At 37.8% G+C, this 24736-nt stretch overlaps 4 protein-coding genes across 6 annotated transcripts; 2 read left to right on the top strand and 2 right to left on the bottom strand.

The window, feature by feature from the left end:
- Positions 1–178: 178 nt before the first annotated feature.
- On the bottom strand, positions 179–3125 carry LOC106381563 (protein RAE1). 3 transcript variants are annotated; one of them, XM_048747462.1, is made up of 12 exons: positions 3056–3125; positions 2822–3016; positions 2469–2555; positions 2305–2382; positions 2004–2197; positions 1762–1903; positions 1465–1545; positions 1103–1231; positions 934–1011; positions 765–836; positions 566–646; positions 179–461 (listed from the first exon to the last, which is right to left on the bottom strand). In XM_048747462.1, the coding sequence occupies exons 2-12, from the start codon at positions 2870–2872 to the stop codon at positions 414–416; spliced, it is 1041 nt and encodes a 346-aa protein (XP_048603419.1). In that variant the 5' UTR covers positions 2873–3016; positions 3056–3125; the 3' UTR covers positions 179–413. The 3 variants fall into 3 exon arrangements, with proteins under 3 accessions (XP_048603419.1, XP_013676930.2, XP_048603418.1); XM_013821476.3 differs by having other exon boundaries at positions 2822–2899; positions 2990–3101; XM_048747461.1 differs by having other exon boundaries at positions 2822–3110.
- A 105-nt stretch (positions 3126–3230) lies between these two features.
- LOC106381562 (nuclear pore complex protein NUP96-like) lies at positions 3231–7780 on the top strand. The gene is made up of 6 exons (XM_013821474.3): positions 3231–3479; positions 3667–6146; positions 6222–6345; positions 6461–6609; positions 6828–6925; positions 7312–7780. Exons 1-6 carry the CDS (start codon positions 3449–3451, stop codon positions 7517–7519), a joined length of 3090 nt encoding a protein of 1029 aa, XP_013676928.2. The 5' UTR covers positions 3231–3448; the 3' UTR covers positions 7520–7780.
- An 802-nt stretch (positions 7781–8582) lies between these two features.
- LOC106379741 (DCN1-like protein 4) lies at positions 8583–10393 on the top strand. The gene is made up of 9 exons (XM_048747464.1): positions 8583–8891; positions 8985–9075; positions 9177–9251; positions 9372–9408; positions 9489–9569; positions 9673–9736; positions 9855–9961; positions 10049–10114; positions 10220–10393. The coding sequence occupies exons 1-9, from the start codon at positions 8807–8809 to the stop codon at positions 10313–10315; spliced, it is 702 nt and encodes a 233-aa protein (XP_048603421.1). The 5' UTR covers positions 8583–8806; the 3' UTR covers positions 10316–10393.
- A 3916-nt stretch (positions 10394–14309) lies between these two features.
- Positions 14310–15246, bottom strand: LOC106379560 (zinc finger protein 1). Its single transcript, XM_013819491.3, has one exon. The coding sequence runs from the start codon at positions 15138–15140 to the stop codon at positions 14454–14456; it is 687 nt and encodes a 228-aa protein (XP_013674945.2). The 5' UTR covers positions 15141–15246; the 3' UTR covers positions 14310–14453.
- Between the last annotated feature and the right edge of the window lie 9490 nt (positions 15247–24736).

Genomic DNA, 24736 nt, shown 5'->3' with positions numbered 1-24736 from the left:
TTTCGTCTCTCTCTGTATTCTTTTGCTATATATATTAACCATAGCCATAACCATATTTAGATACTTGCATGATTGCTCTCACCGTATTATAGTTTTTTTTCACAAAAGGAAGAACATGTGTATATTCTATGCAATATGCGTAATGTTGTCCATTTAATCCTTATATTACTCAAATCTATCAACTGTAAAATAATTAAATATATTAAGAGTTCTAGAAACGTTTCAAGGAGGGTGGTAGTAGTACTTAGACAAACACAATTCCAAACTGAGCCAAAGGGAGAAACATCCAAGACAATTTACTTGATGGGAAAGAAAGAGACTCTACATTAAAACGATATCAAGACAGCTAAAAGCATCATCCACCACTATAAGGGAGGAAGAGATCCTCTCTCACTGAAAGCAATTAGCTAATCTCATTTTCTGCCGGTCGTTACTCTTGGCTTCGCCTTGACCTCACTTTCCTGCAAGTTCATTCATACAAAATTAGTACACACTAGCTACTTATAGTTAATGTTTGGAAACATGAAGCAGAATTTATGAGTTGGGAGTTGCACACTAAACACACCTGTGGCAGGTGTAAGAAGATGCTGCTTTTCGCAGTTGCTGGGTTGTGATTCTCTGCACCTTTGCTCCAGTCATAGCACGACTACAATACAAAATGTTCAAAAGAACATTACTTTCTACCCTATATTCTCCAAAGTCACTTCTGATTTTGCAGATTTAACATCATCTAATAAAGTGAAAACAAAGAAGATGTAGCATACCGCATATGCATATATGGACCCATCGTGGTTAAACGAACTGCAAGGAATTGGCTGACTGCACCTTGACATGGCCTGACATTCATCAGTGAACAATGCACACAACTGTTAGAATTATGTATATAGAAGACACAATAGTTAAATGAAAAGCACATAAGTAACATGATATTACCTTGAGTCTTTGTTTACTATCCTTGTCCCAGAAATTGAAAGCCCCATCTGAGCCAGCAGTGGCAAAAGTTCCTTGTACCTTCATATTACACAACTCAAACAATTAACATCTGTACAATATATTTTCATGGTGCTGAAGCTTTAAGACTACTGAGCCATAGAGAGCTTACCGGATGGAAGTTCAGAGCGTTGACAGAATAGATCTCATTCCCATCTCTGTGGCATTTGAATGTGAAGTTCTTGTTCTGTTGAGAATCATCCAGATGATGGACACCAACTCGCCCTTCAATTGAACCAACCTATATAGAGAGAGCATCGGATCTGGTTATATACTTGACAGTTTCTAGATAAGATGTGACTGATGAAACAACTTCCAACATTACTATACTTATTTGTTACTAGAATAACCAACAGAAACTTCTCAAGCTTGAAAAGGATAACGTTTTGTATAATTACAAGCACGTGAGATCAATGTGTTGTGCCATCGAATTAACCAAACCACAATCGAAAAGGATAATATAAGAAGACATACCAAAAATCCTTGCTGATCAGGGAAGGCAGTAACACACCTCGTCTGGTACTTGAGTGGTGACACGATTCTCTTGAACTCAGTCTGCAGTTTACCAAATTAATAAAAAGTTCAGTACACAAGTGAAATAGTAAATCTGATGGTCGAAACGCTTTGATGAGCCACCAGACTAGTTCTTCGTAGGATACACTACATGCTTATTCAATTGATCCATGTGTTGCTAAATTGATCATCTATTTGATGCTCAGCAGTCTTAGCACTCGGAGATCACACACAAAAGTCGTAAAACAGAAAACAAACCTGAGGATTTTGCAAGTTGAAGACAATCAGATTCCTATCTGCAGTACCGACAACCATCAGAGGGTGTTTCACAGACAAAGCATAGCATTTATCTGGAAGCTGTTGGGTATGCACAGGAGTTTGCTGCCTTGTGTCCCAATATCTGGAAAGGAAACCAACATACATTCGTTTTATTATCAGTCAGGCAATTATATCATTTGTTTGATTTCGCAATATAATCTAATGAACAAATCAATCTTTACCTCAATGTTTTATCCCAGCTACCAGTAACGAGGAGATTCATTCCGGGGATCCAGGCCATGTCAACAATAGGAGCATCGTGCATAGCAACAGTAACAGGCTGACCGCCGGACAACAAGGGCCACATTTTGGCTTGCTTATCACAACCTCCACTAAAGACAGTGGTTCCATCATCTTTCCAAGCAGAGCACAAGACCTTAAACACAAGAAAAGAAAAGAAGAGATATACACAATCATGAGACTATAAGTAGAAGGGAAAGCAAGAATAAGAAGAAAAAAAGATAGGAAGCAACAAGAAATTACCGGCTGATCATGAGATATAGATGCTTTAGGAGCACTTGCTAGAGAGGCTCCACTACGGGATATTTCCCAACACCGCACCTATAACGAGAGACGAAGCAAATTCAAACACCACAATACGAATAGAGAGAGAGACGAAGCTGAGAGTAGAAACTAAGAAATAAAACCTGATTGTCCCAAGAAGTGGCGACAAGAATATCGGCTCTTGGGCTAAAACTTAAGCTGGAGATAGAATCTGCGGGTGATGGAGTAACCTGCAGGACAACGGAAACCATTATGTGAAATTTGTACTACAAGTATAAAAAGATTGGAGCTTTAATAGAAACAAGTCTCAAAAACACGAGTTACTGCTACAAAGCAAGACACTTTTTTCGCAGCAATAAAGAAAGGAGCAAACTTTGAGAGAATCCAATTTGGCTTTTTTTTTTTTATATATGTCATTAGTTTACACACTCCCTAAGCCAACAGAAAGCTCTTCGATCTCTCAGTCTAAATCAAACAACGGCCATAGAAGAATTACCTCAAAGGATTTGTTAGGATTAGTATTCGCCGTCGCACCAAAGGTAGCCATTATCACGAGCCTAGGTCGTCCGAATCACTGTAAAAGCAGTTCGAATCAGGAGATTAGAAAGTAACGCTCGCTTTATCAGAGGGGAGAAGGTCGAATGAGAGAGAGAGAGGAACGTTCGTCAGAGATTAGACGTTTCCGGAAAGCAGAAGACAAAGTGAGTCGGACAAAGAATGCGAGACGAGAAGAGTTTATATAGAATGAAAGATCCACCGCCCCGCGTCTAATTGACGTCCGGCGAAGCGTTGTTCGGACGCTGAACTCATAAATAAAAATAAAAGGAAAACGTAAATGGGCCCTATTATTGGGCTTTGGGCTTTGGCCCAATTTTTATTTAGTGTTTTACGGGTCGGGTAGGAACACGGATCCTAACCAAAGCGGGCAGATCTGACAAAATTTGAGAGCGCCTTTGCCTCCCTCTCTCTCTCTCTACAAGAAGAAGGGTTTTAGACTGTCGCCGCCGTCCTTCAGCGCCACCGTCCGTGAGCGATGGATTCGTGATAGAAACTGGAAAAAAGAGGCACAGTACGGTCACAGTCTATAAGACCCTAGACTCTCTCTCTACCTTGGTGGTCAATCATGGCGTCTCTTTCTATTGTTCAAGCTCCAGGTAACTCTTTGGACTATTGATTGTAGCGATTCATTGTTTCTTTCACTGTATCGACTTGGTCAGTTGATTCATTAAGTTTCAAAGGGGAGTCCTTTGCATTGCTTAGGGTTGATTGAGCTTCCTTTTTTTATCAGCTCTCAAGTTTAAGCTTGTCGTCTCTTAAGCTCCCTATACTCTTTGTTGACAGAGATTTCAACGATGGCTACAAGTTTGGACTCACACAGAAAGATCCTTTTTGATGGAAATGATATCAGTGATTCATTGCCTTCCTTGAACTCACCCGACTACTTCTTGAAGCCATCCACGAACGAGCTGGTCCAGCGAGAAATTGAAAGCCCTGGATTTTGCAGCCGTGTCCCTGATTTCACTGTTGGGAGGATTGGTTACGGTCTTATCAAGTTTATTGGAACTACAGATGTTAGAAAGCTAGATCTGGATCAGATTGTTCAGTTTCAGAGGCACGAGGTGGTTGTTTATGATGATGAGAGCTCCAAGCCTGCTGTTGGCGAGGGGCTTAACAAGTCTGCTGAGGTCACTCTGATCGTTAACATGGCTTGTGGGGAAGAGCGGGCTGACCATGTTTCTTATAAATTAAAACAGATTGCTGAAAGACAAGGGGCAACTTTCATCTCATTTGATCCTGAGATGGGTTTCTGGAAGTTTTTGGTTCCTCATTTCAGTAGATTTGGGTTGAGTGATGATGAGGCAGAAGATATTACTATGGATGATGCCCCACGTTTGGAGAATCATCTAGGACTGAATGGTGACATGGTGGTAGCTGACGTTGACAAAATGGAAACTTCCGAGTCTGAGCTTTCTCATTCTCTTCCAGCGCATCTAGGACTTGATCCTGGAAAGATGAAAGAAATGAGATTGCTGATGTTTCCTAGGGAAGATCTTGACGAAAGTGAGGATTTTGGAGATCAAACTTCCTTCCCCATGACATCATTGACTAAACGAAACGCAAGACCTTCACAGAAACATTCTCAAAGAAATACTCATCAAGATACTCCACCGGTTGTGCGGAAAACGCCGCTTGCTTTGCTGGAGTATAACCATGGTAATGATAAAAGCTCCCCAGGCAGCATCCTGATGGTCCAACAAAATAAGAACCTGGCAGTCAGAAAGTCGAAGATGGGAGGTTTCGAGCTGGACATCAGTCATGAGACGCCATTAACTGATAACTATTCCCGCAATGTTGTAGATGCAGCATTATTCATGGGAAGGTCGTTCCGTGCAGGTTGGGGACCAAATGGCCTCCTTCTTCACACTGGTAATCCAATAGGCAGTTCTAGTTCCCAGAGAGTATTGTCTTCTGTGATCAGTGTAGATAAGATAGCAATTGACAAAGTGGTTCGGGATAAAAAGGAAAAAATTCAGAAAGAACTTATCGACTCTGCATTTGAGACTCCCTTAAGTCTCCACAAGGAATTGTATCATGAAGAAGAAAAAGAAGTCAGGTTTGGCTCTTTCAGTCTTAAACTTCAGAAAGTTGTCACTGATCGTGTGGTTCTTTCAGATATCTGCCGAAACTATATTGATATAATCGAGAAACAGCTGGAGTTTCCTGGGTTGTCCACCTCTGCGAAGCTCTTTTTGACTCACCAGGTCATGGTGTGGGAACTCATAAAAGTTCTCTTTTCTGAGAGACAGAGTACTTATGCAGCTTCTGATAATGAGGAAGACATGATGCAAGATGTCAAAGAAGAGTCTGCGGAAGTTGATACAGAAGCTCTTCCACTTATCCGAAGAGCAGAATTCAGTTGCTGGCTCCAAGAATGTGTCAGTCACCGTGTACAAGAAGACGTGAGCGATCTGAATGGTTCTGGCTACCTTAAGCACTTGTTCTTTCTTCTAACGGGACGAGAGCTTGATTCAGCTGTGGAACTTGCCATATCTAAGGGAGATGTTAGACTTGCTTGTTTGTTGAGCCAGGTTGGTGGATCAACTGTAAACCGCGATGATATCATGCAGCAGCTTCACCTTTGGGGAAGGAATGGGCTCGATTTTAACTACATTGAAAAGGATAGAATTAAGCTTTACGAATTGCTTGCTGGTAACATCCACGATGCACTACAAGATTTTGAAATTGACTGGAAGAGATTCCTAGGGTTGTTGATGTGGCATCATCTGGCTCCAGACAGTTCCTTGCCTGTCATCTTCAGAAATTATCAACTCCTACTAGATCAGGGAAAGGCTCCGTGGCCAGTCCCAATATATATCGACGAAGGACCAGCAGATGGAATTGTAAGCAACACCAAGCATTCTGACCTGTTGTATTATCTTATGCTTTTGCACAGCAGAGAAGAGCAAAAAATTGGTTTTCTGAAGACTATGTTCAGTGCCTTCTCTTCAACTGACGACCCACTTGACTATCATATGATCTGGCACCAGCGAGGAATATTAGAAGCAGTTGGAGCTTTCACTTCAGATGACCTTCATGCTCTCGATATGGGATTTGTTGCACAGCTTCTCTCTCAGGGCCTTTGTCATTGGGCTATCTACGTTGTTCTTCACATGCCCTACCGCAAAGACCGTCCATATCTACACTTCACTGTCATTCGGGAAATCCTGTTTCAGTTCTGTGAAACTTGGAGTTCTGTGGAATCACAGCGGCAATTTATAAAGGACTTGGGTATCCCTTCTGAATGGATGCACGAAGCTCTGGTAAGCACACTATACAAAACCCTTTTTCCATCTTATACTGATATGCGGATTGCTTTTTCTTTTCCTTTGTTGCAGGCAGTTTATTACAATTACCATGGAGATTTCGTAACGGCTCTCGACCACTTTATCGAATGCGCTAACTGGCAAAGAGCTCATTCCATTTTTATGACATCAGTTGCTCATTCATTGTTTTTGTCAGGTAAGCTTCTTCATATCCTTATGGTGCAGACCCAATTGCTCAACTGGAACACGATTCCGGTGTAGTGTAGGAACGATCTGGTTGGATTGATCTATTTTATATTTAATAAATGCAGCTAACCACTCAGAAATATGGAGAATTGCTACTTCAATGGACGACCGCAAGTCTGAGATTGAAAACTGGGACCTGGGTGCTGGAATTTACATGTCATTTTATTTACTAAAGAGTTCACTGGAAGAAGATGCGGATACAATGCTAGAACTGGTACGTCTATGCCGTAATAATCTTAAATTTGAGATTCAACTCCTAGAGATCTCAAATTGCTTAAACTATAGTTAGGCAGCTGCTTAAATCTTGTACTGATACTCAACGAAATTGCTTTCAATTCCCTATTCTCATGGACATAACATAATGATGATCGTTTTCTTGATGTGTGAATTACATGCATGACATCATGAACAACACAACTTTTGCTTCGGCAGGATTCCCCTGAGAGCAGAAACGAGTCGTGCAGAAGTTTTGTCGGTCGTTTAAACGAGTCATTGGCTGTTTGGGGTGATAGATTACCTGTTGAAGCCAGGTACGTACTCCATATATCTCACTTGCCAGTAGCTTAAGAACTAGTCACTACTTGCATGCACTTGTTTGATCCATGTTCGTTCATATTTTCCACTGGATTGTATAAGATCCTACTAGGTAGACCTCGTCTTACATATTAATAACCTAGAAAGTAATACGTAATGGAGCAGTTTTGGATGGATCCTTCTAAATTTGGTGGCATCCATAGTAATTACTCCTAAACTAAGGCAGTTGGCTTCTGATGACTACATAGCTCAAGTTTGCTGTGTGGACAGATACGGGTCAAACATCTCACACACATTCTGAATTGATTCACATAAAGCATTTTATTAAATTTGGTTACAACACACTACACTTAACGTACAAACTCTCTTGGTATGGCTGCAGAGTCGCATACACAAAGATGGCAGAGGAAATCTGCGAGTTGCTTCTATCAGGTCTGAGTGTGTATCCTGATAGAGACTCTCAGCTAAGCTGTTTTATGACAGCCTTCAAAGCTCCATTACCAGAAGATGTAAGATCATCACATCTGCAAGATGCTGTCTCTCTCTTCTCTCTATATCTCTCAGAGACAGGTCACCAAACATCAGCTTAGTGACCCATTCATTGCTTATTACTCTTTGAGGAGGAGGAGGAGGGTCTTTGTGTTTACTACTGGTCAGTGGAAGAGATTCGGTTGGCTTTGTCATCTGTTTAGAAGCGTGAATGGTTTTGATTTGGTCATGTTGTTTTAGAAAATTCCCAAATCTTATAAATATTTATTGTTACACTATCAGGTAAAAAGTAGATGTAAAAGGGAAAGTCTTTTCTTAGAGAACTGAAAAAAATGGTAGACTTCTCGGTGTTTTTTTTCTCACTGAAACTCCAATATCATAAATTGCAATCCATAACAGAATTCAGAAAAGCCATGATTAAAGATATTGGAGTTACAGTGTAATCACTCCCACCAACTCCGGCGCTTCTATTTCCAACATCACCTTATGTAATTTGTGTGACGCCATACACTCAATCCCAGTTTGCGTATAAGGAAAGCTTAAAAAAAAATTGATTTGACTATCTATGTTACTAAAATTGACTTTCTGTCACACATCCGTTTAGAATTCTAGAATTAAACATGTTTAGATTGAAGTAGCGAAAGAATGGGCTACATGCCAAATGAATGGGCATGAGTGGCCCATTAGCCATAGATGGTCAGGCGTTACATTCTTACCACTGGACCGAGAAACACCTCTGGGTCGCCACTTCTTTTTCCCTTTGCACAAAACCGAAGTTTCTCTTATCCCATTCCTATCCGATTAATGCACCTCAAACCACTGTCTAGCATCTTCGTGAATCTTAGCAGCAGTCACGTCTGTCTCAGTATTGTTTTTAAATGTAGAAATTTTCTTCGTTAGAAAGTAGATTATAAAAGAAAATTATTTGAGATAAAACAAAATTAGAGATATCTGATTAAAATACACTATTTAGAAAATTGGTAAACTGATATTAAAAAGAAAAAAAGGTAAATTGACAAAGGAAAGGATTTTTATGAAAAAGAAAAAGGAAAATATTAGTTAAAAAAAAACTTTAGGAAAATATTAGTTTATCTCGTTAAAAGAAAAATTGTATAAAATCATACACATATAAAAAGACCAAGGGAAAAAAAAAAAAAAAAAAAAAGAAGAAGACCAAGAGAAGAGAACTCGACATAAGCTACTACTCTCTTTCTCTATTGCTTTGCCCTTCCTTGACCTAGAAGCTTTCCCGTCGCTCTTTTCCTGGTACAAATCGCCTTGTCCCCGCTGATAAAGTAATTAATCAAATACACTCTATATGTAGTTTATATTTATATATATTTATTGTTCTGAAGTCTCAAATAAAGTGCACTTTGGTTGCGGTTTAGATGCCTCGTACTGCATCCAAGACGACGAAGAAACGGAGTAAACCTTATACAGTTACCTCTTCAGACACGGATCCTGTTCCCTCAGGTATAACAAGAACATAAGGGTTTATATCATAGTCAAGTTTGAACTCGGTTGAATCTAGCAAGTAAGTCAACAATCTTTGTGTGTTTGGTACAGCTTCGAGTAAAACTAAAAAGTCGTCCAAAGAGAATGATGAAAAATATAAGTTGTTTAATAAGTATGCCAATACATCTTCTGGTGTCATTGAGTAAGCACACAAGATCACGTTCCTCTTCTTGGTATTTATAATGCAACTCAGTTTACGAACAAGGTTCTAACACTTTTCTTCTTAATTATTGCATCAAACAGTCCAGAAGGAATTGAGAAACTTTGCTCAAAATTGAAAGTTTCTCATACTGATATCAAGATCTTGATGCTAGCTTGGTAACCAATCAATCCACCAATATTTATTAATTTTCTTCTGTTATATATATATGTAACTCTTAGTTCCGAGCACAAGTCCATAACCTTAATACCTTAGTTTCTTAAACTCGTTCCTTCCAGGAAAATGAAGTCTGAAAGACAAGGTTACTTCACAAAGGTAATAGCATTGTTCTCCCCTTTACAATATATAGGTTACTTTTGTTTGTATGATCTTTACTCGCTTGACACCTATAATAGGCTGAATGGAGAAGAGCACTCAAGGCGTTAAAGGTTGACACTACCAAAAAGTTGAAGAAAGCCCTTCCTGAGCTCGAGGAAAGAGGTTTGATATATTTTTTATTTTTATTTTTATTTTTATTTTCATATTGATTAATAGCATGTTCTATATATATATCCTTGCGTTAATGTTTCTACGTTATTTCAGGTCAGAAAGCCATTGAATTTTGCAGACTTCTATGCTTATGCCTTTCGTTATTGTTTGACAGGTGAAATCATATCTACTCCATCATGAGCATGATATTATATGATTTGTGTTTTTCGTTTTGTGTGCTTGTGTGACCTTTAACATAAACATAATAACATTATATTATTATTATTATCCAGATGAAAGACAAAATTGCATAGACATTGAGACTATTTGTCAACTCCTAGATATGGTCTTAGGATCAACATTCCGTGACCAGGTTGATCACTTTGTCGACTACCTAAAGGTTTGACTCAACTTTTTTTTTTTGTCTTCAAAACATCTTCTTCAAAGTGTTTGGCACTTGTAAATGGTATCATCTCATTGTGAATAGATCCAGAATGATTACAAAGTCATCACTATGGACCAATGGATGGGTTTTTATAGATTCTGCAATGAGGTACGTACTTTCAATATATTTCTATATTTCCTCCTCCTCCATGGCCATCCTCTTTAACCAAACGTTATTTGCATCTAATGTGATTTTTTTTTTTAAACATTACAGATAAGTTTCCCGGACATGACCAACTACAGTCTAGAACTTGCGTGGCCACTGATTCTAGACAATTTTTTTGAGTGGATGCGCGAAAAACAAGCATGATAGTTTCCATATTTGTCAAACTGTTTTAGTCTCTCTAGCTTCAAACAGCCTCCATTTTTCACAATAACTTCAAATTTGATTATTGTTATCATTGATGAACAGAATGTTATATATATATATATATATATATATATATATATTATTTGCAAACTTATATATGAGTTCTATATTTAAATATTCTGCTCTGCTATATTTGCAAACTAATAGTTTTGTAAAAAATATTATTTTATCCTCGCTTGTTATGATTTTTTTTTTCATAAACGAATTAAGTACCTATCATAAGTCTCAGGCCTTACTGCACGAATCGCTTATATTCTGTGGTTTATAAATTAACATTGGCTGTATGCTGCTTTAATAATTCAGTATATTATGGGGTCCAATATAAAGCTTAATACTCCTTTATCTTTGTCTCAACTTTTTTTGTATTGAAGATTACCCCATTTTCTTTTTAATTGACTTCGAATGTTCACTTTTCTTTTCTAAGTGTTGAAAATGATTGTATCAATGACCATAGAAATAGTGAGAGCTTATTATAATACAAACTGCTGGAAGAACATACCTGAAAGTGGATATCCACCTGTTGGAAATATAATCATGATATATCATGCATGGAAGTCTCTTCCAAATAGGCCCCGCGTAGAATACCAAGATAGTTGTCAACTCTACAAGAAAAATAAAGCAAGAGTTTAACAAACACAAGTGATGGAAGATAGAACTGCCACTAGCATTCCACATTTTACCGATGCAGAAACGAAGTATTCAAGCTACGTAGCAAATCAGTTTCAATATACAAAAGTTTACCTTTGACTTGTTTTTTAGCTCGGAGATTGTGTAAAAACGACTCCTTGGTGCATAATTACGAGCATAGACTGTCACATGTACAACATTCCAGATATGTTGTGTCTCGTTCTTTAGTATGTGGGTATGACTGCTTGTTTGCACTGTTTCTTACCAGAAATGAAGAGATTAAAAGTGCTTTAGAAAGTTAAGCTTGTAGAATGATGACTTCTCGGGTAATTTTCTTTTTCTCCCTTAGGGAACTTGCTAGCTAATACTTCTGTCAGACAGACTGGGTGACTTCCAAACCAATTCTTAGTGTTCCTTAACAGAGGAACAACTCCATGATTTAATGGCTTCTTTACTTTTTTTTATTCCCTAGTGTGGATTTACTGTGAAACACCAGAAGTTAAAAGGGACAAGCCAGCTGAATTCATTTTATTATTATGATGATGAAAAAAATCGTAATTATAATGTGGATATTTTTTTATTTATTTGTTAGGCTACTTATCTCTCTTTGTGGTGAATAATCACTGACATTAGTTTATGATGAAAATAATCATATGTAAAAAAGGGTAATTTAGCATCTAATAAGCTTGCGTAGTGAGGATATGAAATATCCTTGTCTGGAGAATATTGGATCTTTTTCCACTGTGATATATGATTTGGGTATCTACATAGAAATCTTAATCGATGTGACGTTGTAGGATAATGTGAGGGATTAGTGAAGTAATAATGGTGCATAACAACATGATTTACGCATCGTTAACATCTTGATTGTGAAAAATATTGATTGTTAATTGCAATGATTAGCATAATTATAACTTTAGTGTAAACATCAACTTGATACGGACCCCACCCAAAGAAAACTTCACAGATTCTTTGGGTTTATATAATTCAGTACATCCAAGATAATAATTCATTTTCACTAATAGATCCCTCTCACCCACATGGTTATATATCATTCCAAAAGCTATATAAGTTGTGAAATGTCAATTAACATATGTAATTATTACAAAATATATATGCAATAATGCAGATAATTATTTTCTGAGTTGGTAATAGATTATAATTTTTTTTTTGTAATGTGATTTTTTTTTTTGTAATGTTATTTTTTTTTTTTGATCAACTTGTAATGTGATTAAATTGTGAAATAATAGTAGCGACATGACAAGATTAGATTAAAAAGGACCATCGGAATTTAACTTTAATAGTCACATGGCGATGAAAACAACAACCTCTGACGAACTCTTCACTTGTAGATTAATGTCCGTTTCTTTTAACTACATGTAGGACCTCTCTTCGATAATCACATTGTATCCCCTCTAGATTTTGTTCTTAAAAATGTAAATTCTTGCTTATGCCGATTTATTTTGTCATATGATGAAGAAAATCCACCACTAGACTATCATCTTTTATATATAAATGCTTTACTAGGCTGTCCACGTAGGCGAACACGTCACTAATTCGAGTCTTGAGAAGCCAACACGTGTCCGCGTCCAAAACGCGGCGTTTCATTAACTCGGAGTTGGAGATCGTGTGGGCTTTTGGTGTAACTCATAAACATGCGGGAATATTGTTGTGTGGGGTTTAGATCAAATTAAAGATAATATTTTTAAAAGTATACTTTTATATTTTAGTCAACAAATAATGTTGTGTTCTTCGTTTTATGAATATGTCATAAAAGCAGCTCTTATGATATTGTTGATATTCAATCTGATCATACTGGTATGACAAATTAATATAAATCAACAGAACCAAGTACGATAATTTTAATTAGATTTACATGTGTCGAAAATACAATAAAATGTTTTTATTTATTTTAATGTATAAAATAGCCCGCAAAAACCAAAAAACTAGATGAACCAATAGGTTTATAGTATATTAGTGAACATACATATAAAATGTATAATATTATATAGTGAATGCAAAATTGAATTTACTAATTTGATATACGTATACTGAGCATTTAACATATGAATAATGTTTTAGAAAAAAAGCATAGGAATAATTATTTGCTTTACCCATTTACATCAATTTATTTCACAATAAATAGTGTTCCTATAATTATTTGTTTTAACCATTTACATCAATTTATTTTTTAAGGTCCATGATTTCATGATAAATAGTGTTCCTAACTTCTTTTTTTTTCATACAATAGCGCAAACATATTATTATATATTACTCCTACTTAGCTATTTGAATAAACGAACACTCTGATATTTGAAAATTTTGAACGATTCCGTTTGTACGGTAAACAATTTTATTTCAGAGTAATAATATACCAATGCAAAACTATATTTTGCAAGATAATTACACGCATCTGCAGCATAAGCTCTTTATTACATACGAGCATAGATTCTATAAAAAACGTCCATGCAATATTATCATTTAATTTAAATATATTGTTAATTCACAGCGCAAGTTTCTACGGTATTAATAACTTCTAATTAATAGTAAAACCTATCTAATAAATTCTAAACTTATTTAATAACGATAGACTGTATTCAATTTAAAGAGTGACAGGGAAGTTGAAGTATGACTTTCATTAGGAGAAAATTATCACATTTTAATTAAAACCTACACAGACCAAGCTACTCACACTAACAAAAGGTTGTTTTGCCTTAGATAATATAAGTTTTTCCTAAACATATTTCTCTGGCGTGATCATTACATAATTTTATGCAGACTTCATTAATCTTATTATATTAGATTGTTCTTCGTAGAATCATGAAAGTTACTGTCATTTTAGTTCAGTCCAAAAATATTTATTAAAAATAACAACATGAACTCCAAATTTTATTTATTTATTTTTATTTATAATATCGTTTTCAATCTACAAATTTTTTTAAAAAAATGCTTCATAAAATTAATGTAAATTTATATAAAATAGTTTTTTCTAACTTCCTCTCCGTAGGACGGGCCAACCCTAATATACTATATAGAATACATATATATTATTCTTATTGATTGACTAAAGTCAGTTCACGCCTAATTGATCGGCGACAGTTTAGTGGGCAATAATGCGTATAACGTAGGACATGTTTTGTTTCTTTTATCAACTCTACTCCACAAATACTTTTGCAGTTCTCTCACTTGAATCATCCTAATAATATATGTCCAATACCTAACATAGTAATTTAATTTAATAAAAGCTTTGAGTATTGTACTGCATATATTAAAAGAGACCTCAGTTATTAAACTACAAAACAAGATATCATGAAAAAGGTATATCTTAGTTAATGAAACTCTTTACACATTCTGCAGTCAATCATTGTATCAAGCAAAGATAAGCATCAAGAGATATTTATATAATTGAAAGTTACAGTAATAAAGACTAAAAGACGATGACAATAAGAGATTATAGCTTAAGAGTCAAGTCAATCTTGTTAAACTGATTAAGATCTTCTTGCTTGTTCTTGAAATATCCAATCCTCTCCAACTCAGGAGCAGTAAAATTACTGTTATTACTGCTGGCCACTTCAAGGTGAAATTTCTCTGGCAGCATCTTTCCGATGGCCGGTCTCTGGTGAACGTTCTGTTTGAAAACATGACTTAAACTCGCTCTTTGTCTTCCTAAAAGGGGATTATGGATCGTTGAATGAGCCTGAATCCCTAGCGTTGATCTGTTACTAGTCGAGCCATGTAACGGTAACGATGCCATGCTTGCGAATCTGCTGACTGAACCGTGTCCAAACGCGAACGCCGAGGAAGGAGGGGAGGAGGAGAGACTCATCTTGTAGTACTTCCCGCGTTTGGCTAAGGTGCGTTCGCGTTTATGAGCGTTTTGGTGACCGCCTAGTGCTTGTGAGCTATAGAACTTTCTTTGACAATAGTTGCATGAGAACACTCTCGGATCTTCCAAATGTTCTTGATGATTGTGATGATGATGAGAAGTCGACGATGAGCTGGATTTAAAGGAATCGATGAGATTGAACTCTGATGAAGTCGTACCACGTGGGAAAAGGGTCAAGCCTAAATCAAGATCTTGATGACCTCGTTTCTCGATTTTTAACATTTCTTGATCTTCTTTGACGGAAGGATCCATGTGTATTTTGTGTATATAGCCTGTAGAGAATATATAAAGAGAAAGAAAGTAAAATTTGGATATAGATGTGAAGTGATGTGGTCGTGGGAAGTGAAGTGTGTGTTCTATTTATGGAATTGGCCAGACATGTGACCTTTAAAATAAGGGAGAATTGCCAAGTGTGACTCAAAACTTGGAGTCAAACCCAAAACAATACCCCAACTTGGGTCAAACGCAAAAGTAACTTAAAAGGCTATTGAAATTACAACTATCCCCTTGTGACCAAACAAAAAAACGGAATTTTTTTTACGTTTCTACCCCTCGCAAGTCGTCTGTTTAGACGACTTGAAAATAAGTCGTCCAGACGACTTAACTGAAAGTCGTCTGGACAGTTAGTCTTAAACATAATTTAAAAATTTTGTAAAAAATATTTTGATAAGTGAAAAATGGGAATTATGTAATTAACATATGTCTTAGGAGGTATAAATTAAGATATAACAAATTTCAATTGTTTTCAGCATAGATGAGTGAAAGTAGTGAGTCATGATATTCTTTAGTTTATGTTTCATCAACATATGTTGTAGTATTGTATGTGTTCTTAGGGTTAGATTTTGGAAAGCATTAAAACCGTTTTTGAAAATTTTTAAAATTACTTATCCGTGTTCATTTCTGTGTATAGTAAACACTATTTAAGTATAATTTGATTTTATAACGTGGTTAGTTAGTTAATCTAGTCATTTTAGTTTAGGGGTTCATTTTAGGGTCTAGGACGACTTAATATTTTGTCGTCTGAAAACAGACGACTAAATATTAAGTCGTCTGTTGTACATTATCAGCCAGAATAAGTCGTCTAAACCGGACCAAACCTTAAAGTTTACCAATGTACTTTTAAAGCTAACCGGATTATTTACCCAATATATAAGGTGATTTTTTTTTTTTTTTTCATTTTTCGCGAAATTCAGAAACCCTAACAGTTCTCTCTCAAAACCCTAACAGTTCTCTCTCAAAGGCGATTTCGAATTCCCACGATTTCCGAACAAACCATCGTTCTCAACGTCGGCTATCTATCTCACTTCATTCTCACCGTTGTCGCCGCAGCTTCTTCTAACCCTAGCGCCGCCGATTCCTCTAAACCCTAGCGCCGCCGATTCCTCTAAACCCTAGCGCCGCCGCTTCCACTATTTCCGAACAAACCGTCGCCCTCGCCACCGTGGTCACCAACGTTCTCACCGCCGCTTCCTCTAAACACTAGCGCCGCCGCTTCTTCTAAACCCTAGCGCCGCCGCTTCTTCTCTGTAAACCTTAGCGCCGTTTCTCTGTAAACCCTAACGCCGCTAAGTCATCAATCTCGAGGAAAAGATGAACATAAAACGTTGTCTCTATCAATTTACTCATTCTCACCGTTTCACGTTTATTTTTTCAGATCTATAACCGCAATGACGAGTACTCCAACTCCTTCTGCGACTGGAAGACTTGTAAGTAATTTAAGTCGTCCGGCTTTGTCTTCCAACTGGACGACTTAGTAGATGACTTAAATATAAGTCGTCCATTTGGAAGACTTTCCAGACGACTTAATTATAAGTCGTCTACTAAGTCGTCTGGACTTATATTGTTGTCTTTGATTATTTTGCAGACAAAAAGGATGGATATTCCAGAACTCCCCCGTAGGTTATACACATCAGGGGAAGAGCCAGAAGCCCACAATAGCATTTCGTATCATACGGATAACAGCAAGTTGCATACTGCTCTTAGGAAAGCTCTTACTGATGACGAATTTGAAGAGCTCAAGGAGTCGAGTTTGGGAGTTTTCATCAAGTTCAAGGAGCAGGGATTTGGTTGGGCTTCAAGGCTGGTTCACTACATGCTCAGTTTCAAGCTGGACATTAAGAAGAAGTATGAGATGTGGTCTCTCGTTGGTCCAGAACCTTTGAGGTTTTCACTGTTAGAGTTTGAAAACCTCACTGGTCTAAACTGCGAGTACATCGAGGACCTTGAGACACCAAAATGTGACGTTACCCCAGAGATGGTTTCTTTCTGGGGGATGCTGGGAGTTCATCTGGAAGCTGGGCCAACTACTGATCAGATAATAGCAGCACTGAAGAGATGCGGGGATTGGTCCAGGGAAGATCGCAAGCGGCTCGCGTACCTCTCCATCTTCACTGGATTCATTGAAGGGAGAAAGTTTTCAACCGCTACACGATCTACTCTGGCAAGGCTAGTGATGGATTTAGAACGGTTTGAGAATTATCCATGGGGGAGAGTCGCGTTTAAGGTGCTGATGGACTCTTTGTGGAACAAAGAAATTGCTGGCTGTTACACTGTGGATGGGTTTATACAAGTTCTTCAAGTCTGGACGTACACAGCTATGCCGGAATTGGGTGCTAGTATTGGTGGTCCCAGAGCAGACAGTCCGTCTCCACCGATACTGGCTTACGAGGGCAGCAGAGGCCGCAGATCAATGAAAGCTGCTATCTTGAGTCAGGTATTTACTTCAATCCAAAAGACTGCGCAGACGACTGGAAGTCGTCTGGAAGGTCGTCCAGCTTGACGACTTATCGGACGACTTATAATAAGTCGTCTGGAAAGTCTTCCCAGCTGGACGACTTATCGGACGACTTAATTTAGTCGTCTGGAAAGTCTTCCATCTGGACGACTTATCGGACGACTTAAAATAAGGCGTCTGGAAAGTCTTCCCAGCTGGACGACTTATCGGACGACTTAATTAAGTCGTCTGGAAAGTCTTCCATCTGGACGACTTATTAGACGACTTATTATAAGTCGTCTGGAAGGTCTTCCATCTGGACGACTTATTAGACGACTTATAATAAGGCGTCTGGAAAGTCTTCCCAGCTGGACGACTTATCGGACGACTTAATTAAGTCGTCTGGAAAGTCTTCCATCTGGACGACTTATTAGACGACTTATTATAAGTCGTCTGGAAGGTCTTCCAGCTGGACGACTTAGTAGACGACTTATAATTAAGTCGTCTATTTAGTATTTTTTTTCAAATATCTAACTCGATTCTTCTATTTACTGCAGACCCGCGTGATCAACTTTGTTGAGAAGGACATTAGTGAAATGTGGCCAAAATGGGACTCTGAGGTTGAGGACCTGCCCGCGGAGAACATCATTAAAGTCATGTATGAGCGGAGACCGTGGAAGTGGACCATGGATTGCTGGGAAGTCACTGGTACTAAGGTCAATACAAAACCTAAGGTTGTGACTCCATCGAAGAAGGCCAAAGAGATGGTTGTGTTGGAGGAGGAGGAGGAGGAGGAAGACAATCCAAGACCTCGGAAGAAAGCTCGTAAAGAGGCTCCTGAAGAGGCTAGAGAAGAGGCTAGAGAAGAGGCTAGAGGGGTGACCAGAGAGGAGTTGGAAATTATGTTCAAGGGCGTAGCTGAGGCTATGAAAAAAGGGTTTAATAAGTGCATGAGGGAGTTTAGGAAGTTGTCTGATAGATTGGAAGCTGTGGAGAAGAAGGTTGGTGTCACCAATCAGGCTACCCCTCCACCTCTAACCAATCAGGCTACCCCTCAAGATAAACAGCCTACCCCTCTTGCCAAAGAAACCGGGGGTAGAAACAAACAGGCTACCCCTCATGCCAAGGAAACCGTGGTTAGTAACCAGCCTCCTCCTCATCAAACCAAACAGCAGCCTCCTCCTCCTCAAAAGAAACAGCAGCAGCCTCCTCCTCTTCAAAAAAAACAGCCTCCTCCTCAAAAGAAACAGCCTCCTCAAATCAAATATGTTAGTATCAAATCCAGGGTTAACTAGTTGTCCAGACGACTGTAAAAGTTGTATGGACGACTAGTTGACCCTGGACGACTTAAACGTAAGTTGTCTGGACGACTAGTTGACCACGGAAGACTTAATTTTAAGTCGTCCAGGGTCAACTAGTCGTCCAGACAACTTTTATTTAAGTCGTCCAGGGTCAACTAGTCGTCCAGACAACTTTTATTTAAGTCGTCCAGGGTTAACTTGTGTGCAACTTTTATTGCAGAGATGGTTGCCGGAGGATACAGCAACCGAGGCGAACTCGGTAAATAAAGCAGATGGTGTCACCTCCAAAGAGATTGTTGCTGTCACTTCCACCGATCACCAACCGAGCCTCGCTTCCACAGATCAACAACCGAGCCTCGCTTCCACCGAGCCAAGCGATCCAGTTTCACAACCGAGCCTGGTTGTATTGGACAAGCGTGCAAAGAGTAAACGAGCGAAGAAACCTGCTCCTACTGTGAGATCTCCTTATATGGCAGAGAAAAAAAAAGATAAAGTGGCAGCCTATAATCCATTTCCGCCAGTAAACAAAGAAAAGTTGAAGGAACTCGCTGATTGGTTGAAAACTGATCCGTAAGTGATTGCTTTACCCATAATAGCTTGATTTAGTCGTCCAAAACTGATTGCTTTTTTGTTTGCAGTCATTATTTAACTAAGATCGAGGACAAACCACGTACATCACCAACAAGGTGGTACCACTTCCTCCGGACAGCCAGAGGATGGCTGGAAGACTGCGTAAGTCTTCTGCACACGATTTAAGTCGTCTACAAAGTCGTCCAAGTAGACTACTTTCCAGACGACTTAAAGATAAATCGTCTGGAAAGTCGTCTACTTGGACGACCACGTAGACGACTTAAATATAAGTCGTCTTCGTCTGGTAACTTCTAACTTGTTATATTTAATATGCAGCATATAGATGCTTGGATTAATGTGCTAAGGCAGAGGTATCAGGAGAACCCACAAGCTTTCAGGAGCGAGCGAATGTGCTTCCTGGATCACAACTTTTCTCAGTCTTGGAGAGAGCAGTATCAGCTCTTCAAAACATCGGAACCTGATCACAAAGGTTTAGGAAGAGTTCTACCTGGTGGGGCGTCGTATTTTTATGACGGATCAATACCTTCATTTTGCCAATCAAACAAGAAGTGGGGGGAGGACATTGATGATATCTATGCGCCAGTGAACTTGGACGACAAGCATTGGGTTGCTATTTGGATATCGATCCCTAAGAGGCACATAGTCGTCTGGGACAGCATACCTTCATCTAGTGTACCAGACGCATGGGATGCGATAATGGAGCCTTTTCTCCAGATGGTCCCTTATCTGCTTGTTGAGTGCGCAGCCACCGACGAAATGCGGGTCAAATACGGGTTGGAGCCATACACATATGAGAGACCGCTGAAAGGTGTACCCACGGCCAACAATGGTGATTGTGGCGTGTACACTGTAAAGTACATTGAATGTCATGCGCTCGGGGGCTCCTTTGACCCTAAAGACTTTGCTAGGTGCAACGCGAAGAAAATGAGGGATAATATGGCGGTGGATATATGGAAGGAGCTTGTTGATCAGCATCTGAAAGAAAATGTGGATGTTGATAAGTTCGTAGGCATGTATGATTAGATTTGTATTTGAACATGATTTTTTAACATGATTTTTGTATTTGAACATGATTTTTTAACATGATTTTTGTATTTGAACATGATTTTTTAACATGATTTTTGTATTTGAACATGATATAAGTTGTCTGGAAGAAATAAGTCGTCTGGAAGGTTTTCCAACTGGACGACTTACAAATAAGTCGTCTAGAAGGTTTGGACGACTTATTATAAGTCGTCTGGAAGGTTTTCCAACTGGACGACTTACAAATAAGTCGTCTGGAAGGTTTTCCAACTGGACGACTTACAAATAAGTCGTCTAGAAGGTTTGGACGACTTATTATAAGTCGTCTGGAAGGTTTTCCAACTGGACGACTTACAAATAAGTCGTCTAGAAGGTTTGGACGACTTGAAGGGATAGTAGAAGGTAGTCTAAAAATAAAATACACTTGAAGGTAGTCTAAAAATAAAATACACTGGACGACTTAGTAGAAGGTCGTCTAAAAATAAAATACACTAGACGACTTAGTAGAAGGTCGTCTAAAAATAAAATACACTGGACGACTAAACATTTAGTCGTCTGGACGGGTAATCAAGACTGGACGACTTAAATTTAGGTCGTCTGGACAACTAGTCAACTGGTTGTGTACATTGTGGTTTCGTATGGCCAGTTTCCTTGCAGTTTGAGCATCTCCGTGCCCTGTGTTTCTTCCTGGGTTTGTGTCCTCTCATCCTAGATAGCTCCAACCAAGATTGCCATCTTGATTTCTTCGGTCTCCCCCGACCACGCTTTAGTTCTGGAGGAAAGCATTCTCGTTCCTCAATATGTTGTGACACGATAGGATATATATTCTTCCCATTCACCAGCTTCATCATCATCACCAACATCTTCTTCCCATTCACCAGCTTCATCATCATCACCAACATCTTCTTCCCATTCACCAGCTTCATCATTATCACCAACATCTTTTTCCCATTCACCAGCTTCATCAATATCCCTTTTCTCCGAAACCATTTCGACCTTGCTGCGGCTTGATACACAAAGACATACTCTATGGGTTTTGAGTATCTCCAGCAAGTTTCGAACTTGTCTATCACTTGTAACATGAATGGGAAGACTGCCTGGAGCCATCATCATTTCTGCTGGTAATGAGTAGCTAATCTCCACACTCACTGTTCTCATGTCCAGGTTATAATCTTCTTGAGCCATTGCAACAAGTTCAGCATGTGTTGAATCTTCATTCAATAAAAACAATCTTGCTCCTTTGAGATCATCAACCACAAAATCCCAACGGAAATCTCTCAACAACCATTCTCCATACACTGCATGTAACTGAAAAATCATCTACAAATATTCAAAATAAAACACATTAGTAAACATAGAGAAAATGAAGAAGTTCAATAAACATTGCCGCAGACGACTTAGCATTAAGTCGTCCAGAAGACTTAAAGGTAAGTCGTCTAAAGAGGTCACTTTTGCAATTGAAAATTAAAAGGGACGACTTAATTCTAAGTCGTCCGGCTTTGTTTGTTAAAAAAAAACTTCAGACGACTTATATATAAGTCGTCTACGAGAAACGGGCTAGTTTTGCATTTGACCGAATCGTGTCAGATCTTTGACTATTTCTGGACGACTTATAATTCAGTCGTCTCTAGGAAAGTTAAAATTTCAATATTTTATGAAAACTTGACGACTTACGTGTAAGTCGTCCTAGGTTAGTTTTGTAATTGAAAAATAAAACTTGAAATTTAACTTTCTCCAGACGACTTAGATGAAAGTCGTCCAGCTAAACGACTTAATTTAAGGTCGTCCGGGATAAGCAAGGTTTGACCAGAAAATTGGGAAAAATTCTGGACGACTTCGCTTTCCCCGGACGACTTTAAATTAAGTCTTCTGGAGGGACGACTTTATATTAAGTCGTCTGGTTAAAGTTAAATTATGAAGTTTTATTTTTCAATTACAAAACTAACCTAGGACGACTTACACGTAAGTCGTCAAGTTTTCATAAAATATTGAAATTTTAACTTTCCCAGAGACGACTGAATTATAAGTCGTCCAGAAATAGTCAAAGATCTGACACGATTCGGTCAAATGCAAAACTAGCCCGTTTCTCGTAGACGACGTATATATAAGTCGTCTGGAGTGTTTTTTTTTAACAAACAAAGCTGGACGACTTAATTTAAGTCGTCCGTTTGACCAGAAGACTCATCAGTAAGTCTTCTACATACAGATGACTTACTAGTAAGTCTTCTACGCGAACAGATCTTGAAAAAAAATTCAAATTCGTACCTTAAACTAGGTGAGATGACTTTGTTTGCACACAAGGTCTTCTCCAACCACCCAGAACCTCAAACGAAAGCAACCGTAAGTCAAAACGAAAGAAATATGGCTCTGTCAACCATAGCCCATATTTTGAATCAAAAGCTTGAGTTTTTTGGATGAATATAGAGAGAAAGTGAAAGAAATGTTGTTTTTAGTTCATAACAATTGAAACAGAGAGAGTGTAAAGAGATTTACGTGCATTAAAGGGCAATAAAAGCTCCAAACAGTTCGTACAAGGTTGTTGCCACTATTCATTGCAGTGGCAATATTGTAAATACTTGAAGAAGATGAGGTTGAGACAGTAAAGAAGCCATTTTTGAAAAAAAAAAAAAAAAATGTTAATGGCATTTTCGTAGATAAAATGCAGGTGTGGGGTTAAAATCTCAAAAAAAAAAGGAGTCAAAAGAAAAGGTTAGTTTTCTGTTTGACTCCAAGTTTTGAGTCACTTTTGCAAAAAGCCCTTAAAATAATTGAATGGTTGAAGAAGAAAAGACACTTTTGAAGTGTGCAATCTGACCTAGAGCTACAGAGCCCACAAATGTAATTGTATAGTAGTGGACACTTGAAAAGAGTATGTTGTAATAATCTGAATTATTGATTTATTAGGAACATGAATAATGAATGTTCATGATTTCATGTTATACCTATTAATTGTAATAAATGCTATAAGTAGCCATATCTTAATCAAATGAGTTTGTCTTTGTCCTCACCTAGTTTTTTATGTAAATTTCTTAATTATTGTTTTTTCATCATAATTTTTTTTTTTTGAATTATGAAACACATCTATACCGTATGCACGTAGTTCCATTTATTTAGGGTTTAGGTGAGACGTTTGATTCAAAACCCTAAACGAATAAGCTGTCTTTATTTGTTTTAAGTGTTAGGTGAGTTTAGCACACTGGAAAAGGATTACGAAGCCAATTAAATCTCCCCGACAATCCCTTTCGTTTCAATTTTTTTTTAATAGATTCTCCCGTTTCGGTTGAATGTTCAAAACAGAAAAACCATACACATCCATCTCTCATAAAAATGTCATTAATCATTGTTTATGATTATATATGCGTTCTCGTTAACTCACAAAACCATACATCATTGGTATAAGTCAACTAAACTGTTAAATCAGTCTTTCGTTTAAGCTGAAATTATGGTTTATCCACCAAAAAGAGTTGTATTTGTTTTGTTTAGACATTATTCTTTTTAATCGTGGGAGTGAATAAATTAAAATACATATATATATATATATATATATATATATATATATATACACACACGTAAAAATACGAGAGGATCTTTTTATCTTTGTGAGAAAAAAAAAGAGGATCTTTTTATAACAAGGTAAAGTACAACCTCAGTTGATAATATGTAAAATGCATTTAAATCTTATGCGTGTGTTCTGCAGTTTCTAAACACTATTTGATACATGAAATTTTTTTTTCTGGCTGGCCAATGATTGAGATTACGATTTTCATATTTTAATACATCCAACCAACTATAATCTTATCACCAACATATGATTCCCTAATATACATATTGTTGATTTCTTTTGAAATTTAAAAACATCATCTGCTGGGAAAAAGAAACCATCCAGCTTAAGTATCAAAAGTACATGTTTTTTGGTTTCACCGTAGTGACTTGTGAGGTGATGCATTTTGTTTTTATTTTTGCTTTGTCTAATCAACTTCGACAGTATATCTCCTCCTAGATTACCTTGTCGATCCAACCTCGGCACCAAAAATATATATGGACCATCCTCTCATTCTTTATTAACCAAACGAAAAGGCAAAAAATAAAAAAGAATGTATAAAACATCCGAAGTTCGTCTAAAGTTGCGTACAATTAAATTTGATATTTTTATAGACTTTTTCTTGGGTTCACCCCCTAGGATGAACCTTTAGGTTCACCAACCAATAGAAAATTGTCAT

Source organism: Brassica napus, chromosome C2 (assembly GCF_020379485.1).
Source record: "Brassica napus cultivar Da-Ae chromosome C2, Da-Ae, whole genome shotgun sequence".
In the NCBI taxonomy this organism is placed as follows: domain Eukaryota; kingdom Viridiplantae; phylum Streptophyta; class Magnoliopsida; order Brassicales; family Brassicaceae; genus Brassica; species Brassica napus.
The sequence above is the reverse complement of the archived record's forward strand: the minus strand, read 5'-3'. Positions and strand labels throughout refer to the sequence as shown.